The 20,764-nt window shown below is 35.3% G+C and overlaps 3 protein-coding genes and 1 long non-coding RNA gene across 9 annotated transcripts; all 4 read left to right on the top strand.

The window, feature by feature from the left end:
* Positions 1-693: 693 nt before the first annotated feature.
* On the top strand, positions 694-4,619 carry LOC118047177 (uncharacterized). 2 transcript variants are annotated; one of them, XR_012170943.1, is made up of 3 exons: positions 694-1,326; positions 1,790-1,954; positions 4,201-4,619. It is a non-coding gene; the product is annotated as an uncharacterized lncRNA (long non-coding RNA). The 2 variants fall into 2 exon arrangements; XR_004687289.2 differs by lacking the exon at positions 4,201-4,619 and having other exon boundaries at positions 1,790-1,997.
* A 3,603-nt stretch (positions 4,620-8,222) lies between these two features.
* Positions 8,223-12,624, top strand: LOC118047186 (ceramide synthase 1 LOH3). Of its 2 annotated transcripts, none has more exons than XM_073411616.1 (7): positions 8,223-8,822; positions 10,027-10,136; positions 10,383-10,538; positions 10,753-10,938; positions 11,494-11,678; positions 11,999-12,066; positions 12,254-12,624. In XM_073411616.1, the coding sequence occupies exons 1-6, from the start codon at positions 8,685-8,687 to the stop codon at positions 12,028-12,030; spliced, it is 807 nt and encodes a 268-aa protein (XP_073267717.1). In that variant the 5' UTR covers positions 8,223-8,684; the 3' UTR covers positions 12,031-12,066; positions 12,254-12,624. The 2 variants fall into 2 exon arrangements, with proteins under 2 accessions (XP_073267717.1, XP_034912287.1); XM_035056396.2 differs by having other exon boundaries at positions 8,225-8,822; positions 10,027-10,256.
* A 2,134-nt stretch (positions 12,625-14,758) lies between these two features.
* On the top strand, positions 14,759-17,012 carry LOC118047192 (uncharacterized). Of its 4 annotated transcripts, none has more exons than XM_035056410.2 (2): positions 14,759-14,884; positions 15,981-17,012. In XM_035056410.2, exon 2 carries the CDS (start codon positions 16,007-16,009, stop codon positions 16,820-16,822), a length of 816 nt encoding a protein of 271 aa, XP_034912301.1. In that variant the 5' UTR covers positions 14,759-14,884; positions 15,981-16,006; the 3' UTR covers positions 16,823-17,012. The 4 variants fall into 4 exon arrangements, with proteins under 4 accessions (XP_034912301.1, XP_034912310.1, XP_034912318.1 ...); XM_035056419.2 differs by having other exon boundaries at positions 14,768-14,884; positions 15,978-17,012; XM_035056427.2 differs by having other exon boundaries at positions 14,781-14,913.
* A 1,237-nt stretch (positions 17,013-18,249) lies between these two features.
* LOC118047208 (peroxidase 11) lies at positions 18,250-19,803 on the top strand. The gene is made up of 4 exons (XM_035056439.2): positions 18,250-18,539; positions 18,652-18,843; positions 18,940-19,105; positions 19,230-19,803. Exons 1-4 carry the CDS (start codon positions 18,300-18,302, stop codon positions 19,655-19,657), a joined length of 1,026 nt encoding a protein of 341 aa, XP_034912330.1. The 5' UTR covers positions 18,250-18,299; the 3' UTR covers positions 19,658-19,803.
* The last annotated feature ends 961 nt before the right edge of the window (positions 19,804-20,764 follow it).

The raw sequence follows: 20,764 nt of genomic DNA, 5'->3' as shown, positions 1-20,764 counted from the left end.
TTTTTTTAACATTAATACATTAAAATAATCTAAAAACACAATAAAAAATAAAAAAAAATCAATTTTTTTATAACACTTTTAAAATATAAAAGTAAAAATAAATGGGCTCATATGATATCAAAATTATAGTTAAATTGCTCAAAAATCATTCAAGATTTGAAAAGTAGCTAATATACTCTCAGTTTTATTTTTCTATATTTAATATATTTGAAAAGTCCTTTGCTTAAAAAACTAATAAAATGACTTAAATATCATCAATAAAAAATTAAATAATTAGATTAAAGGTTAAAGAAGTTGAGGGTATCCAATTATGTCATTAGCTTTACATGCAAACTATAAAGAGTACAAAAAGGTTAAAATTGAAAATTAAAAGTACATAAATTAATTTTTAGATAATTTTAAATTAAAATTAAAAGAAAAATTATGGCAGTCTAAAACAAAAAATAAAACAAAAACATTTGTAATTTGAAAATTTGGTGTAGTTTAATTGATTAATTTCTAAATTTTTATTTTAGAAGTCATAAGTTTGAGTCTCATAAATTTTAGAATTATTAAAGATTTATATAATTATTAATTTTAGAGTTTATAAAATTAATTTAAATATGTGTAAGCTAAAAAAAAATTGATTATGTGAACTTAAATTTTTATGATTAAAATGTGATAGAAATTCCTTAGGAGTTAGGAGGGAGGAGGGAGGAGGGAGGAGGGAGTTGGATGGAGTTTGCGTGCCCACAAATTTTATTAAAGAAAATAGATGGAGATGTTAACGAGCCCTAGGAAATCTTGACGGAGGATAGAGACATTATTACTGTGGATGAGGAGGAGACCTGGTGCACATACCGATACCAAGAAAATGCATCCCAAGATGATAAATCTTGCAGGTTTCATTGGTTCAGATAAATCCTGCGAGTGGGCCACAGTCGATTATGTAGTTCATAATTTTATGACAGGTGGATACAGTTATTTTTTCCCTTTATTATGAGAAGTGATGCTACATTGTAACTTCAGTTCCTTCATAGAGATTTTCTTGAGATGTCTGAGTTTTTTTCTTGAACTAAAGAAACCCACATCAGATTTCTCTCATTTTTGTTGGGTTTATTTCCTTTTTATATGAAAAAGGAGTGGACAAAAACTAGTAAAGACAGGGAAGAAGAAGATGATGCTGTTGACGGGGTTAAGCATAATGGATTTAGTGGTAGCAGGGATTTCCTTGGTGATTGGTTTGGGTATTTTCGTTTTTATTGCTTCCATTCTTTGCTCTGCTGCTTTCCTTCACAACGCCAAGCATGTGTCTTGATTCATCTCTCAAGTCTCAACCATCCATTGGTAACATACCTCTCTCTCTCTCTCTCTCTCTCTCTGTTCATGCATTAGGATTTTCCTTTTATCAGTTCTTCTGGGCTTTCCCCCCTCCTTAATTGTGTTCATTTTAGACTGTTAATTTTAGTATAACTTGTTTGTTTTGTTAAGAAAAGAAAAAAACTTAAACGTAGAGAACGCTGCCCTTGACTCTAGCTTGGTCATAAAGTTGGCAGCACAAATTATTGTAATGGGATAAACTACTACAAATTATAAGGTTGTCTAAGCAGAAGAGCCTTGATTTTGGGATTCATTATCACTACTAATTTAGGTGTCAAGTAGTTTGATACTATAATTTCTTAGGCTTAGTAGCGAACAAGCCTATTCATATTTACTTGCGTTCTTTCATAACAGCATGATTTTAACAAAACATGCAACCAGTTGATGAGAAACAATGACTTCAAAAATCTTTTTTCTTGAACTGTTTTAGGTGTTCCTGAGCAAGAGATGGGGATACAATGTTGATGACTTGTTTCTTGATGAAGCTGCTGCTCTGTGAATTGCGATTGATGTAGGCGTAGCAGCGTGGGTAGCACAGGCAACAGAATGCAGTGTGTTCTTGCGTTGGCGCAATTGTAAATTTGTAATTCCTGAGGTATTCAATAATAAAGTATAAATTTGGTTAATTCCCTCTTAAATTGTGATGTTGATCTGGTTCATTGCTAATTTGTTTGACACGCCAGCATGGAAAGTCACAGTATTACTGCAACAATTATCTGATCATCTGTTGAAAATTCTTTACTCTTTAATGCTCCTGTTCATCCCGTATGGTTCTCAGGTTTATAATTACCTGCACAAAAGGTTAAGACTTGAGAGAGCGTGTGGGAGCTTGCTCGCACGACCTTTCCTTTTCTTTTATGGACCAGATATGCTGGGCCATCCAGGGTTAGCAGGCTGTTTTTTTTTTTTTTTTTTTGCAACCCTATATAATTCTTTTTCCTTGAAATTTTCTTTGATTTGTTTCAAAAAAATAAAATTATTAAACATGATTGGATTAAGTGATGGATATAAAATATTTTGATTTATATTTATTTATTAAATTTCTAATTTAATTTTTAGTTAGTTTTAACAGTTTTTTTATATTTATTAACATATGATTCTTATACTATTTAATTAAATATATGCACCAACGTTTTTCATTTACAATTATATTTTTTATGTTAAAAAACGTGTTGAAAACGCTGCGTGTTCATTTTTTTTTGTTTTTTTTTGTGCGAAGACACAGCATCTTAACGGGATGATATTGTCAGGCCGGTGCTGAAAGATCTTAACGAGTAAAGGCATTTTAAGTCTGTTCAATTGTTTGGGACTCGGCTACAGGTCCAGCTGCCTTTTTCATTTTATTTTAAAGGATCAACCTCTTACTTAGATACCCCTTCTTCAATACAATAAGATCATCTATCTTGCTTGAGCTTCAAAAGAGCAGCTGTGTTCCATTTGAATTATGCATATACCAGCTCATACCCCTTGTATCGATGCTTCTTTCTCTTCTTCTTTTAATCATTTCATTTTTTTAAAATGTTTCTCTGCAACTGGTAGACTTTTATATTTCTCAACACTCCCATCTTTTTGAGATACAGAGGAATTTCTCGATGTTCTGTAGCTTCTGTCCTTGGTAGGTAGGATGTCACTGCTGGGTTTCTATGCCTATCCTTGGGTTAAAAGATTCTTTAATTAGATCTTCGTAGCCGTTACACAGAGCGGTGGTTAATTCCAGGGTGCATCCCCTCTTCCTCAAGCCCAATGTACATGGTGGGTGGTTTTTCATTAGACCACTGGTTTGTTGGCTTGAGGGTTATCACATGGCCCTTAGCCAAGAAAGCTTGTGATGAGAGCTAAAAGGAAACAAGAGTGTTTGAATCTAGTACCCTAATGATGTTTGGCAAATATTGTCAGCCATGTCATTCATTTGTCTGGCTATTTGGATGTAGCAATTAGCTCTCTCCGCAGAAAGAATTTCTCTACTTTATTAAATCTTTTGGACCGGAATGGGGGCTTAAAACAATTTTCTCATCTATATATGTTCCTTAACTTATTTCACTTGAAAACATATAAAAAAAATAAAAATACTACGTATTTCAGCATTCCTTTCCAGTAATGAAAGGCAAGACACACGGGGGGGTAGATTTAGGTTTTTGTGTTTTGGGGAGCTAAAACTAAGATTTTCAGTTCGGGAACCATTACATGTAGATGTGATAAGAGTTTTTGTGGGAACCATTCGGATTGAACCATGTTCTTTAATCCTCAGGATCAGCAAGGCCTCCCTGCTGATCTGTTACTAAAATATAATACAACCACACGGGGACACGGCCGCTCTCGTGCACTGTGTCTGGGTGCATGCCTTGAATCTCATTTTTCCAGGAGGAAGAGGTGATAAAATCTTCGTGCATACATGTTACCTGTGAAACGCATTTGTAATACACAATTGCATATTTCTAAAGTCTACATGAGCTTTGTAAATAACCTCCATTTACATTTCCAAGAGTCAAAGTTCACCTTTCTAGAAAAAAAGAGAGAGAGAAGTGGAATTCTGGAAATCCAAAACAGAGTTACAGAAGCATGGAAAGTGCCTTCACTTGTAGACATCTGAAGAACATCAGCACTTAAAAATTTTATACATTTCTGGCACAAGCGAAAGAGAGCAAGAGAGAGGAAAGCAGAGCACGTCTCTTCTTCCAATGATTCAACTTTCTGATTTTCTTACCTTGGTTCCACTTTGCACGTAACTAGCAGCACTATTTGCCTTGAGAACTGATACTTCATTTTCTACTCTGATCCTTGCTGATCCATCTCTTTCCTTCACTTGTTTCTGAAGTTTTGCTTTTGATGAATTTTTGCTAGTTGCATACTTGGAAGGACCTATGTCAACACTTCCCTTACTGCTCCTGCATGGAAGTTCAGGATGACTTGGACCAGAAGAGGCATCTGAGGTCATGGAGTCATCACTCTCACCACCACCATCATCATTCCCATAATTACCTTTTCTGCAATCTCCTTGTTTATTCTTGCTATCAGCATTATCATCATCGAAGTCGTTTTCTTTGACGGGGGAGGCAATATATTTTGTCCACCCAGACTCACTGCCATTAGCCCCACTATACTCCTCTGTGCATCCTAGAATTTGAGAGAACTCCATTAGTGTAGATATCTGGAGGAGTAGAGTAGAGTAGAATAGAAAAGAAAAGCGCAACACAACAAACTTTGAAGAAGAGGACTAAAGAAAGTAGCTGGAGAAATGGTTATAGCATTCAATATCACCTTGGAAAATCACTTGTATCTTTGTCTGTCAGACCCGTATATGATCAACCAAACGCACTTTTCCACGCATAGGACGAAGATACCCCTCCCACAGGCACATCAAAGCTTCATTATTGAATTACCAAGCAACTTTCACCACCTGTAAATCCTAGCATCGCTATTTCTCTGCTTTAAATTACTAGAGGACAGGCAAGGCAGATAAACGAGGGAAATCTGTCTGATAAAATAGACCAAAAATCCAAGTCCTTAAAATGAATGAAGTGGGCCAAGTCACTCGCTTATTAGACCTCTCTCTTGAAAAAATACTTCTTCCTTTATTTCTCTGGCCTTTCCATAAATAAAGAGCAGCATTCAAGGTAGCAATACAGATGTGCCCCACTCCACAAACAGATAGGGGAATGTGAGACCCATTTTCATAAATAGGCTACAACAATGCCTTTTACTATGCACTTTAGTTTTCACACCTTTAATCCTCTGTCTTGTCATCAGCAATGAGCAGACTTTTCTTGTGTAATATGCAGAGAACCCAACTGGGTTTTGGCATTTTGTATCAAGCTGGATAGGATCAAGTTGGCAAAAGGTCATTTTGATTTAGCTTCCCCTGTCCTTGTATTGCCATTTCTCGTCTCTACAAAAAGTAGGTTTATGTCTTTTGTCTTCGGAGAATGTGACAGTAACTATTCTACTTAGAAAGTGGTTCCTGTTGCAGGGGAAATCTAGAACGCCTATGATCCGAGCATTGGTATCTGCCGATGGTCATCAAGGCCACTGGATTTGAATAAAAATAGCAAATCTAATGACCCTGATGACTATCAGCATTGTACCGATGCTTATGTATCAGCACTGCAGCAACCTCCGATATAATATGACATTGAAAGAAGCAAAAGAAGCAGCAGTCCTGATAGTTGAAGAGTAACTATATTGCTGTTTTGGTGCACCTTGTTTCCATTCCTTTAGTTATCTTATCAATTCATCTTCCTGAATTTGTGGCCAAAGTAGGTCATATCATGTTTTTTGTTTCTTGCCTGACTTATTATGTATTTACACTGAGCAAGTTTGTGGCTAGCCCCTGTGGTATCATTATTGCTTTCTGATTGCCTGTCCCTTGGAGATTGCAATTTGACTCATTCTGATTCTGGGCTCCATGTGATAATTATATCCTTTGAAGTTTTCTTTTTAATAGCAATAGACAGCATGGCTTTTGGGGACTAATTCCATTATGTGCATCATTTCTACTTGCGCTAAAATACAGTTCCAAAATACAATAGACAGCTAGGCTAGATAATGTATGGTTTTGGCTCTTGTGGTTTTGCTATTCAGGGATCATCATCATTAGCTCACAATGTTCTTGTTGATCATTCATGTCGAGTTTAAACCGTTTCGACTCGTTGCATTGTTGCTGATAGTTTTCCAGGGAGACGAACCAAACCTGTATGCTGCTGTGGTAGAAATGAGAGTATTAGATAACAATTTGTTAGAAGATACTGTTACATGACATTCTAAAAGTGGATTCTATTTGAGGATGCTACATCCGAAAGCACATATCCTGCATGTATTTAGCAGAACATGCCTGGTTTAACCCTTTTTTGATTAATAATTTTTGTCGGTTGATTTCAATTATTATCACATGATGTGCTCCATTTTTTCATTATGAAATTCCAACTATTTGATGAATAATGTATTTTTCTTGATTTTCATTTGAAAGCAGATTTGACAATTCTTTTGGAATTGTTCCATGATGTGATTCATCTTTTCATAACCCTCATTAAATACTGGATGGAGAATCATTAAATAGGAAGGATGAGTCGATCATTAACAGTTCAGACACGACATTCCGAATAGCATCATAATCATCATGCTTCTTTCATTTCCCTGATGGATATTAGCTTAATTCTTCACGTCGGTTTTTTATTTGTTCTTCCGGCAACCTTAACAGGCTGTTTGTGTTTAGTCACCTGTGTTCCCTGGTTCTTCATTAGAACAGTTTATGTTGAACTTCCTGGGACTGTCCACTGAATTACAAGAAATCGAAGAGGATGTGTCTGCATATAACTTGATCTGAGTAATTGCTGAACACAATCTGAAAAACTAAGACATTGCCGTGCTGCACGAAGTCCCCGAAATTAATGGACATTCGGAAAGACTATTCCCGAATAATTTTTGTTCTATCTCGGTAATTAAACGATGAGGTCTCTTGATTCACACTCCTCCTGAGTGGATTCTATCAAGCAAATCATTGAAATATCACCTAAAACCCAGGCGTTGTGCCTGTACCACAAAAGTCTCCCAATTTGCTTAATTGAAATCCAGAATGCCTGATCTGTCTGAGCCCCAAATAAAATCCTTAAGATCAGGATTTACCCAATAGAAACCTCGAAATTCCTTACCTGTATGCTCTCGCTATCCTGTTGCTTGTTCATTCTTTCTTTAATTGTTTACCCAATAGTTTTCTACACTAAAATTCTTTGAACGGTATAGCCTCCCCATGATATAGCCTGGCACCTCCAGTCTCGAATCAGTAAGAAGACAATTCCAGCATGAATTTCTTCAATTATTTAAATATAATGGCGTGTTTTTCTATATATAATTTATTAATCTACGATCTTAAATGATGAATAAGATTCAATTAATAATACATCTAAAAGAGAGCTTGAGTCAAACTCGGAAAAACAAAGGGCAATAGTGTCAAAGACGTCACATTTCAACAACTCATGAGCGTTCGGCACGGCAGCACGTGACATTTTAGTATAATTTGCAATTACCACGTCATCAATACAATAGGAGCAAAGCCTAAGATGCCTTTTGGTATAGGATGTGGTCCTCGGCTTTAAAAAGCTGACGCATTCACTGACAAGCACACAAATGTTGTTTAAAGGTCGGAATATTGGATTTAATTAGCATCCAATATTCAATGACCTAACCTTTTCACTCTCTTCACTCAATCATACTTCATTTAAAGCCGGTTTTTTATTTTAATATTATTTAAATATTTTTTAAAAAAGATATATTTTATTTAAAAATATATTAAAATATTTTTTATTTTTTTAAATTTATTTTTAATATCAGCATATTAAAATTATTTTTTGATATAAATAACTTTTTTAACTTTTTTTAAGATATATATCAGATAAAGTAATTACTCTTTCCCTGAAACTATATATATATATATATATATATATATTAACGCCACACAGCCTGGATCGCAAGCATCTTTCCCCAAATGAACCTTTCCAACGTTCTATCTAAGAAAACGGTCACTTTCCTCGAACTAAATTCAACAAATCCAGAACTTACAGGGTTAATTTCGTCAAACCAAATCAAAATCATGTCCATTTTAGAAAATACATCAATTAAAAAAAGACCAAATTGAAAACCCGAATCACCAACTTGGAGGATAATTTTGGCATATACTGGGATAAAATAATTTTTTTTATATTTTGATGTATTGATTTTAAAAACAAATCTTAAAAAATAAATAGATAAATTATTATTTTAATATATTTTTAAGTAAAAGGTATTTTTCAGCGGCACTCTCAAACATCTTTATTAGTCATCCTCGACAACAGCTTTTCCTAATTAAGTCACCAACCTATATTCTTTACCAACTGGGTCCTAACGCATCTTATCAATCCTCCACTTTCAACAAATATATATATATATATATGCCTACAACTGTGTAAAGTAATTTTGGGATTTCAAGTGAGAAGATTCTTGCAAATTAGTTGACAGAAGGATTTAATTGAAGATCCAGTATACGTTGGAGACTCAATTGCTTACAAATATTCATTGGGATCTAAATGAGAGAGAAAAAAATGTAATCTGTGGACTAATCCGAGGCAATCTGTAGTATGTTTCAGTGAATTCTCACTTCTTCGACAGAATCACCGCATCCTTTTTTAGAAAGACACAAGAGTAAACGTATTAGACCAAGGTAAGAGAGAGAGAGAGAGAGAGAGAGAGAGAGAAGAATTAGCTTTGCTAGTGTTTTTGTGTTTGTGATTTTACAAAAACGCTAGAAAAATCCAATCTTGGATAAATTGGAAGGAAGAAAAGGGTAAAAACCCGAGATGGGTTTCATGGAATACGCGAAATCAATCCAATGGGAACATGAATCTTATCCAGCTTATGAAGATTACATTGTCCTTCCACTTTTTTCTCTCTTTTTCACCTTTGTTCGATTCTTTCTCGACAGATTTGTCTTCCAGGTACTTTATTTGAAACATTTGATAGTGCTTTTTATTGTTTTGTTTCCTTTTTTTTTTGTATCGGTTTAGTTCAAGTTTTTGCCTTCATTGGTTTAGTTTCTTAATGTTTTTTTTTTGCTTGTTTTGGGTTCTTCTTACTTGATTGAATCATATTGGATTTAGTTTAGTGAGATGTTTTGCTCTTTAAGTGAATAATTGAATCTTGCAGTCATTTTTTGATTAAAGAAGTAATTTGAGTGAAAATGATCGTGATAACTACAATGTTTTCGATTTTGGTAATTTATTTCTTTTTTAAGTATTGAGCTAATTACATCTGAGAAGCAATTGGATGATCTGAAGTATTATAGATATTCTTGTTTACAACTAGAATTTATATGCATTTTTGCTTCAGTTTAGTGATCCCGGGGTTCAAACAGCTAATAACCTTATATGAGATATGAATCAGTTGTAAAGATGCCATCAATATTCATTGACAAGCCTTATTTGACAATATACATTTTTGGTTCAAACCTGAAATCCATCTTGTTTTCTTGATTATGTTCATTGGCTGTCCACTTTGGACCAAGCTTGAACAAACCTTAGCTTAGCTTGCATCTTGTAGTTTATCTGACTTTGAAGCTTTTTGTTTATTATTTCTGTTCATTCCAAACCCTTATTCCTTGCATGGCATTCGCTGCTCTTGGGAAATTCATGAATCTTGTCACCCCATTTCTTGAGTAGCATAATAGGATTGGAAAAGTCTTCTATGAAGTGATTTATATAGCTGCTGCTGGAAATAACCAAATGCTTAGATGATCCAGTTGCATAATTATCTTAGCATAAGCTATCGTTGATGGAGCTTACTCCCTGTCCAGTTGCTTTATCATTTCTTATGATTTGTGCTTCCAAACACCTAGAATCCAGAAAAGTTTTGAAATCTTTTCAGTTGTTGGGGGCTCTTCCGAGCTTTAAACATTTCCCCCTGTGATCCACCTCTTTCAGAAGCATCTATTCTTTGATACCACTGTGTCATTGTTAGACAAATCAATTAGTCATGAATTTAGCAATATTTGGTAAGTGTTGCCAGGTTCTACCACATTTACAAATACAACATAAAATTGCAGATAGGGCTGCTTTTGTACTTGGAAATTTTCCTTTTCTCATACTTCCATTGTCGCTAGTATGCTGTTTCTCATCTATTTGTTTCTCCTTCTCTTTGTTGCAGAAACTAGCACAACGCTTGATTTTTGGAAAGGAGCATCAGATGCTGGATGCTCAGCCAGATGAGAGAAGGAAGAAGATAAGAAAATTCAAGGAGTCAGCTTGGAAATGCATGTATTTTCTTTCAGCAGAAATTCTGGTTTTGTATGTTACTTATGATGAGCCTTGGTTTGGTAATACAAAATATTTTTGGGTAGGGCCAGGAAGTCAGGTCTGGCCAGACCAAAAAATGAAGTAAGATTTATGAACTACATATCATATTGCTGTGGTTTTCTTGTTCAATTATTTGTTTGGCTCAAGCCGTTCCTTTATTGATTTGTACTTTGAATGGGAAAAGGATGACAGCTTAATGAATTTCAGGTTAAAATTGAAAGGAGCATATATGTATGCTGCTGGATTTTACACGTACTCCATATTTGCTCTGATTTTTTGGGAGACAAGGCGTTCAGATTTTGGGGTGTCCATGAGTCATCATGTTGCTACTGTCATTCTCATTGTGCTGTCCTACATATTAAGGTATTGTGGTTCAGGTTTTTCTGTGGTTCAGGAATGTTTAACTGAGGAAGTTCTTTGGGCCTTTTTATTAGAAAAAATATGGAAATCATAACTATGCTGCCCATTCAAATATATTACTTATGCAGAAGCTTCATAGAACCCAGTGGCTGCAGTGACACCATCAAAGGTTCATAAAGCTTTCTCATTTCTATTCCAATTTCTCTGTTTCTTGCAGGTTTGGTCGTGTTGGTTCAATTGTTTTAGCTATTCATGATGCTAGTGATGTATTTTTAGAGGTAGGAAAGATGTCCAAATACAGTGGTGCTGAAGGGATTGCTAGCTTTGCATTTATTCTTTTTGTTTTGTCTTGGATCTTGCTGCGGCTCATTTACTATCCATTCTGGGTCCTTTGGAGTACAAGGTTTGTATAGATTGATGCCTAAGCTATACCAACTGTTGAATTTTTTGAGTCTGATATGCATGCCTATATTTTTGTGGGGTCATAGCACTGAACAATCAACATCTAAATTTGATAATGCGTAATGAATGTGCTCCTTCAGGAAGTATTTCATATTACTGGCTATTGCGCGTAATGAATGTGCTCCTTCAGGAAGTATTTCATATTACTGGCTATTGCGCGTAATGAATGTGCTCCTTCAGGAAGTATTTCATTTTACTGGCTTTTGGCTTTGCAATTTGGACCTGGAAACCATGAGTCCTTCATATTAGTAAACTTTATTGACAAGTTTGTTTATCATAAAAGAACAATACTTTTGTATCTGCATTTCAACTCCTGAGAATAAAGTAAATTCATTTTAAAAGTTTACCTTCATTTATGGCTAGTGTTTTGAGGAATTATTTACCACCATCTTCTTCTTCATTAACTATCTTGGTTTGTTGTTTGTTAATTTCTTGGTATTTATAAACTTTTTAATACTTAACAGAAGAATTCATATATTTTCTCCCCATGATGCAGCTATGAAGTTCTCCTGAACTTGGACAAGGAAAAACATGCAGTGGATGGTCCAATCTATTATTATGTGTTCAATACTCTCCTTTACTGCTTGCTTGTTCTACATATTTATTGGTGGGTCCTGATGTATCGGATGCTTGTTAAGCAAATCCAAGCAAGGGGCCAACTTAGTGATGATGTTCGATCAGGTATGCATGAAAAACATGTTGATTGCATGGTTTTATATTGTAATGTTTGTATAGACAGACATAGTTGCAGCATGAAATTGAGAATGAGGAAACACATTTGAAGTTATTTTTTGGTGAGGATTAAATTATCCAGCTTGAGAATTTGGTTAAGAAAACTCAGATTAAACTTAGCCTATATCGCTAACCAATGATGTATTGGACTTTGCAAATCATATTAGGATAGCCTATTTTAAGGAAAATTTTATTCTACTTTTCTACCCGGCCTCTTTATCTTGGTGGTTAATCCTGTATTGCTTCTCCCTCTATTTCCTATTATGCAGATTCTGAGGGCGAAGATGAACATGAAGATTGATAGAAAACTAGACTAGTGATACTAAGAAGTAGTCTGGTAAGTTATGGCATCTTTCTTTTTTGATTTTTCTTTACTAGGAAAGACGCCAATTTACTCCAGTTGTGAGTGTAATGTATTGGTATAAATCATAATCCAAGGTCACATAACATTTAAATGTGCCTTTTCTAGTCATTTTTCTAACCAAAATTGAGAGGAATGATCTGTTTCTGGCATTTTTTAACAGATGAGGCACGAACGTGGTTTCAAACACTGGAGGTGTTCTTTACCGAAGATGGAACATGATCAGAAACTTATCTCTCGATCAAGGGCCTGTGTAGATTTAAGATCGGATGCCAAAGCAGGAGGGAAAGATAAGAATAGGAAAATTGTTATGATTATTCATTCACCACGTCCGATTTGATTTTTCTCGCCAATGATTTGTTGTAAGAAAAACTTACCGTAGTTGTAAGACTTGGGTCTGCTGCCATTTTTTAGGGTTTATTGTTGATCTCTCTCTCTTGCCCCGAGGAAACTAACCTTGGTTTGAATCAAGACATTGTTAATTGATTTTGATGAACTGTTCATGTATGTTTAGACATTATTGTTAACTGATAACTGTTCATGTATTTTTATATTCCGATTCAAGTCATTGTTGCGTGGTATTAACCACGACCCGAATTCCCTGAAGTACATTCGGACCATAGTCTTTTGCGATGCCTGCATTAAACTTAACCTGCTTGTCTTATTTTGTGAGTGAAAGAATATGGGAGAATGAATTCAGAGCCCCAAACCAGCAGTTAAAGCAAGGCAATTCAACAGGCCTGTGTGCGTATTCACAGGTACCGTATATCGATGACCTGTGTTTTTTTTATATATTCTTTGGGGCGAAACAAGATTATACGAGCAAAACAAAAGGACATGTTCTTACTTATCTTTACTTTTGTTTTTTCTGTTTGAGTTTTTGAACTTCCAATTTTTCTGCAATCAATATCAGCATGCAAACTTCCCATGTCATGGGAGCACAAACACTTCTTTTTATTTCTAATCGAGTTTCTATATTCTATACAAGCACATGTTCTTTTATTTTTTTTCTGTTTAAGTACCTATTTTTCAAGATTTTATGAATTGAGTGCTTCTGATTTTCAAAGCTCAATTTATTCATGCTTCGTAATCTTTCGTCGGCCATATGTTAAATTAAATCATAAAATAAAACAAGAAAGTCATATCATTTTTTTCAAATTAAAAGAAAATAGAATGAAAGTTGTAAAAAAAATAATAAATTTGTGTGGATCATGATTCACTGAGTAAGAAGATTAAAAAAAAAAAGCAACAAAGAATTGAAAAAAAAAATTGATGAAGCTTGGTGTTCAATTAAAAGAGAGAAGAAGCTTGTACAATTCTTTACCGTCAATTAAAAAATGACTATATTGCCCTTAATAAAAATATAACACTAGATTGATCAACATTTCGCCGATTAATCCTTCGTTAGGTAGCCGGCACATGGCGTTGTGTAGTGGTAGCGGCAGCACCACAAATTTGTACGGAAGCGATTGCAAATTTGCAAGCACATGGCGTTGTGCTTGAATTGCAGCAAAACAAAGGCAGAGAATCGTGGCAAATGCTTTGATTGTGGCGCTACTATCACTCGCTTGATTTGAGTTCAATATCTTTCTCTATTTGATTTTTTGGATTTTTTTTATTTTTTTATGATTTTTGTGAATTTTAATTTGGTGATTTTCAGGAATGAAATTTGATTTTTCTTTCCCCAATTTTCTGGGTGATTATTAAGGGCATAATGTTACGGCGAGGACAAGGAGAAACAATAATTATTTTATAGGAAGATTCGTGACAGGATTGCCCAGTTTTTTCCAAGAAAAACAAAAGTGAAAAATAAATGTTCTTAGCATAAAGAAGGAATCTCTGGTCGTTACTGATGATTTGAAGGTAATGATGATTTTATATATATATATATATAATTTCTGTTGTTTTTCCTAAATATAGTGCAATTAAGTTTGTAATTGAGGGTTTTTAATGTTATTGGTATTATGAACTATATGTATAATGCATCGTTAATTTTATTTTCTCGAGCAATGTTAAATATGTTATTAGCAATTAATTGTGAAATCTAATAATTAAATTACTTTGTTTGGTTATAAAAATTCTTAAAAAAGTAAGGAAGGTTTTTATAAAGTTTGAACTCAATCCATGAGAATTTTTTAAAAATAAATTTGGTCCCTATATTTTTCTTGAGCTGGTATTTATTTAAAAGTCTTTTGGTCCTTAGATTTTTAAGAATGACATTTTATTCTTTATGATAATTTGTTTTACAATTAGGTCCCTATATAATTACTCTTTAATCATTACATACCTTTTTTATACATATAATGATTATAATATAACAAGTAATTATAATAATCCTCTACATTACCATTTTAAAAATCAAACACCCAAACATAAAAATATAATTGGTCATTATATTATGATACATTAAAATAATGTTTAGTATTGTGTTAGCATCATTTCTTTTTAGTTAAATAATTTATGTTTTTCATATTGAACCCAACCCTATATATAATTGTATTTAGATTTTTAGTTTTGTAAAAGTTAAAATATTATATTTTTTATTCATTTCATATATAAAAGTATATTTTACAATGATTTCAATTAAATGTATATTTTTTAAAGATCATAATTAAGAATACTTTTTTAATTTTTATTTTGTTTTTATTTTTCAAAGACAACCGAAAAGGCTCATGCTCCAAGTCCAACCAAACATGTTTAAAAAGTGTGTACTATAATAAATAGACAACCGCAGTGAAGAGAGTCGTTTACCAGTTTGATAAGCGCCCTCCCTACGCGACGACATCGATCTTATGTGAGCTGTTCTTCTCCTTTTTCTTTGAAGTCAGTTATTTCTTCTTCTTCTTCTTCTTCTTTTTTTTACTGATTATTGGGCTAGAGATTGCATTAACTGGATGCGAGAGTATCAATTATTTTGGCTCATGAGCTTCCTTTCCCTTCGACTAATAATGGGTTTTAGCAATTAGCTTTAGATCTTTATATACATATATATATATATATATATATATATATATATATCAGAATTAGGTTTTGGATGAATAGAAATTTCAATTTCATTGCGCTCGTCAATTTTTGTGCTAGTGATCGAAAAGGAATCTTAAGTTCAATGTTTTAGTGCTATGACATATATATATGTCAAAGGGCATCTGTGTTTTCAATGTGCTGCGGTCGAGTTTGGGGATTTATTATTTCTTTGAGAATGTTGAGATTTAGGAAGCTCCGTATTGTGTTGTAAACTTATTGTTATCGACCTAAGGGAGTTTGAGGTTGGTTCCTTATTTTGCTACTATCAAATCCAAAAAAACTGCATATTTGAATAATTAAACTAGTACTCAGAGGGACAGTTATTTCCACTCGGGAAAGTGTGTGCGATTTAAGGACCTTCTTTTGAAATATGCTTCAATACATACGACTGATCAAGGTAATTAGGTTCTTTTGTCAGTACTGTCAAAGTCATGTTCTATTATATTTACTCTCCAAAAAGGAAGAGTGAATCTTAGCTATGACAATGAAGATCCACTTAATTTTTCTCCAAACCAGGGAGGTTATTTACGTCGGCATTGCTATAGATTAACCTGAAATTGGCTATATAACACGTTTTAGTATAAATCTTCTGGAATATAAGGACCTTGGAGGGAAGGTGAACTATGCTTTTTTCAATTTATGCGCTTTATTTTCAAATGTGATGGTGTTAGCATAGTTGTGTTCTTGTAAGCTCGAGGCCCAAAACTATCTCACAAATTAGTCTTAATTAAGAAAGAGTAGTCTTTGCTGTTTCTATTTGATTTTCATTAAATTCAAACTGATAGACTTTTGAACTAACTAGCACAAGGCATCCATTTTCATCTGTAATCAAATGACACTGATCATGTAAATACATCCATTAGCAGGTTGTTTGATTTGCTGTGAGTAAGAGATGGAAGATGTACTTACAGAGCTCCCGCCCCCTTCAAGGTTCTTTCAGGAAGATTTGGACAACTTTGCAACTTCGTCACCACCACTTTCATCTCCTTCCCTGCTGTTCTCTGATCCTAAACCCGATCAACCTCTCTGCCCTTCTCTCCTCATCATTGCATTATCTTCCCCTTCTCTGTATATCTTCCATCATATATCGTCAAAGACCCTAATTGGCAGTCTTGTACTACCTGAGATCCCTTTCTCAGGGAACTCAAGTGAGCCCTCACTTGGTGACAAGTCTTGCAATATCTATGCCCTCAATGATATGGACAATTTGACACTTGTTGTCTTGGTTCAGTGCTCTATCAGTGCTGAGAGATCCAGTGCAGTTGCTAAGTTGCTTATTGGTGATCATATTATTCCCAAGAGGGTTCTAATAATGGATTCAGTTCAGAGCCAGAATTTCCGGGGTAAGCTAGCCCCAGATGAGACATATGTTTTCAAGCTAGAGACATCAGCAGAGAGGAAAGGGCTGGATGGTGATGTTTGTGGAGGTTCATCATTATTGAAAGGTTTAGACTATTTCCCTTCAGGAAGTGTGCTGGATGGCTTGGCAGCTGCTCTGTTGGCCAGATGTCAGATGAGGAAAATCAGAGGAACTCTTTGTGTTTCATGGCCTCGATATGGTGTTTATGTCGTGGCTATGGTGAAGTCTCTGCTACAGAGGAATGTGTTGCCTGGCTTTGACTTGAGCACAATTGGAGATGCCAAGGATAAATCTTCAAGGTTAACTTCGATTAAGAATTATCCTTTTGATTCTGATATGTATACCTGATGTGTTTTAAGCTTAAAGTGCTCATTTAGCTCGCTAGTAATACTTTGCTCTTGCAAGAATTTTGAAAGACATGAGCAGGAAGACTGTTGATTTTGGTTTCCATCGTTGACTTGTATTATTCACCTTGCACTGAAACTGTATGCAAGGTTTCTGCTCGAAATTTTTCCATCTATTCTTTATAGAGGTATAACGAGTGCATGTTGGGATTTTATTTAACACAAGTGCATAATTCATACATGGACAAACTGATCATCCCGGGTGTCATGCTAACTTAGGCCCCAGACTTGGTTGTTCCGAGCATTGTTTGATCTGATCCATGTACTTTCGTTGTTCCCACTGTCCCATCCAAAAGTCTGGCTATTCAAAGCAGATCTTCTCCGAACCAAATTCAACATTTTAGTTTGAATGTACAGCGCAAAGTTTTTTCCTGGTGAAAGTGTGATCACCAATCGCTGCCTAAGCAGGAAAACTAAAAACCATAAAAACAAAGCACACTTGCTGGCTTCAGTCGTGGTAACCCTGTGTAAATGTCAAGTCATTAACCTGTCAGCCCAGCCATTGTATAAAGGTTTCTCTCCTAGCTTTGTTCCATGCTTCCATCATTGTATTAGGTAATCCTGAGCCCTGGGGTCTGGGCATTACTGAAAACAGTTGAAAACTTGAATGCTTCATCATTTTACACAAGGTCAATAACTTGACGATAATGATGGAGTTGATTTTCTCCCTCTAGATTTGCTCTCGTACAAAGGCCGGATAACACGAAAGAAAGGCAGAGTAGGCATTGTTGTTCTGGAAGAATTATTGAAAAGGATTTGTGTGTACTGACCTGGATAGCGTGGAAACTAGCACCTACAAATGCTAGTTTCAATTTCTTGGAAATCAAATTGCTAAAATCAAATTATCTTATTTTAACCCCATATGTTAAAAGTAGACCTTCCAACCGAAGAAGTCTACACCAAATAACAGTCTAAAATGTTCAAGTAGATTACCGCACGTTTTAAAATAATAGATGGGCAGCTCATTTTCTTGAAGATGTCGGACATGCTTTTTTAAAATATTAAATTTGTCTTCAATTTTGGTCGGGGAGAGAAGGAAAGAGACGTGAATATGAAGATTGTTTTGAAAGTTGAATGGGTTAAACATGAGGGGCAATCAGTAGCTTTTCAGTTTTAGATTTGGTGACTTGCCCAAATCATTTAAGTAATTTAAATGGGCAGATACAGACGTCTGCAGGGAACTTCTTCCGGTGTATCCCAAGTATCTATTTGGTGATTTTGGTATGGGAGTACCCACCAACCAGGCCTGCATTAGTTGCATCCTCTCTTGACTATAGAGGTCTTTATGCAAAATACTCAAACGGCCATGCAAAAAGCAAAGTGCAAGGATCTACTTTCTTTCCGTTTATATATCTCACAGAGTCCAACCCATCTCTCCCACTCTTCTCTCCTATCATTCAAGGAAGGCAAAAGAAGCAACAATGGCGTTTCCCCTTCATGAGTCAAAGCTTCCCGTGTTACCACTTGCTATGCTGGTTTTTATCTCCATCCTCAGCGGAAGCTTGCATGCAAGTGACCCTCCTTTAACCTTGGACCACTATGCTTCGACATGCCCCGATGTGTTTGAGATTGTCAAGAAAGAGATGGAATGTGAAGTTCTTTCTGATCCACGTAATGCAGCTTTGATCTTGAGATTACATTTCCATGACTGCTTCGTTCAGGTTCACATCTCTCTTCTTTTGGCATTATCATTGATTTTCTTCAACTCTAATATCCTTTATCCTAAATGGTATCCAAGCCAACTAAAAGGGTATGGTCCCATAATTGGTGCAGGGGTGTGATGGTTCAGTTTTGCTAGACGACACAATCACCTTGCAAGGGGAAAAGAAAGCTCCACCAAACACAAACTCTCTGAAAGGATTTAAAATCATTGATAGAATTAAGAACAAGATCGAGTCCGAGTGCCCTGGAATAGTCTCTTGTGCAGATATCCTCACCATCGCCGCAAGAGATGCAGTCATTCTGGTACTAATACAATTCAGCATTATATATTAGCTAGTAGGAGTGGTGGTAGAATGAGTTTATATTTTTCTCCTTTTCGATTGATTGCAATGTTGACAGGTTGGTGGACCATACTGGGATGTTCCCGTGGGAAGGAAAGATTCTAAAACTGCAAGTTTCGAGCTCGCAGCATCAAATATTCCAACAGCAGATGAGGGTCTGCTACCTATCATTAACAAGTTCCTTTACCAGGGCCTTTCAGCTACTGATATGGTAGCTCTTTCAGGTAGGAAGCTCGGTTCTGTTATAGTTGGAGGAACAGTAACCCTGCTTGGAACTCCTACTTTAAAACTCATAAAACCATTCCAATTCTAATATTTAGAACCCATTATTGTCTGTGAAATCTGCAGGGGCGCACACTATTGGCATGGCACGTTGTGAGAATTTTCGATCAAGGATTTACGGTGACTTTGAAACAACTTCGGACAGAAGTCCAATGTCTGAGACCTATCTCAACAGCTTGAAATCGACGTGCCCAGCTGCTGGAGGATCTGGGGACAATAACATATCGGCGATGGACTATGCCACGCCTAATCTTTTTGACAACTCTTTCTATCAGTTACTATTGAAAGGAGATGGACTGCTAAACTCAGACCAGGAACTGTACTCAAGCATGCTTGGAATCGAAACAAAGAATCTTGTGATAAAGTATGCTCATGACTCCCTTGCTTTCTTTCAGCAATTCGCAGATTCTATGGTGAAAATGGGAAATATTACAAATCCTGATAGCTTTGTCAACGGGGAAGTTAGGACAAACTGCAGATTTGTGAACACATGAAGAGCCAAATTGCGAGCTTGCGGAAAGTAATTTGATTTTATACTATTTGTTTGTCATGTCAAGAAGTGGAAAATATATGTAATAATATTAGCCATTGGTTGATATTAAAGCTCGAATTCTCTTTTATTCATTTCATATAACTATTATTTCTCTCGTCTTTTTCTTTCTTTATGCTCAACCATTATTCCCCCATGGATGTAGATCCTGCAAAAGCGCACACAATCACTACTTTGTTTCAAACAAATTATTATTTTTCTGCAATAACATATACAGATTTTAGCTAAACTTGAAGGGTTGTGACTGTATGAGAATGTATTCTTAAAATATAGCATAAAATTTGTAAAATACAGATTCCATAGATGTTAAATGGGTTGGGCGGGGTACCCGCTACCCACCCATTTACAGTCTCTTGGGCTCTAGCTTATGTGATTTGTTTTTTAAAAGAGTGGAAGGAATTTCATTAAACCTAATTGGGCCAAGGTCCAGATTTTGAAGGGCTTTCGTTCCAAAAGCCCATCTTCTATTGAAGGCTTCCTCGTCCTTTCTTTCACTCCTTTTGCACATGTACACGTATTGGGTTTGGAGCTTTGGGCCCAATCATGGCTCCAGAAAGAAACTTTGCCTTTAAGATATTAATTTCCGTCCGTGTTACCTCTGATTCTCTGAAGTCGGTCAGCATCCTCTGCAGCTCTCCGTACATCAAGGATCGACGCTTTTCGAAGGATAACGAGACAAAAACATTCTGTCAATTCCTCGAAAATATAGGCTCGTGGAATTTCTTTTTCCAGCGGGGGGTAACTTTTATATTCTTTCACTCTCTCTCTTGTAATTATTTAGCCCCTTTGGTTTTTATATTTTACAAGTTACTCCTCGATCATTTGACTGGAGTTGACTGTTGACTTTCTTAAAATACCTGGACTACTCTTTCAGTTGTATTTGTTAAGGGTAAGATTATGAAATTTGGCAACAAAATGGCATTAAACTAGAGAAAATAATATGTGATTTAAAAAAAAAATGGGTTAGACTAGTCATTTCACTAGAAATATGGGAGGGCTAAATAATAGTTTACTTTTTGTTGTTCCATTTAAAGGAATATTGAGTTTTGTT

The sequence above is a fragment of the Populus alba genome, chromosome 10, assembly GCF_005239225.2.
Source record: "Populus alba chromosome 10, ASM523922v2, whole genome shotgun sequence".
In the NCBI taxonomy this organism is placed as follows: domain Eukaryota; kingdom Viridiplantae; phylum Streptophyta; class Magnoliopsida; order Malpighiales; family Salicaceae; genus Populus; species Populus alba.
Note: the sequence above shows the minus strand (reverse complement) of the source record. Positions and strands in the feature narration are given on the sequence as shown.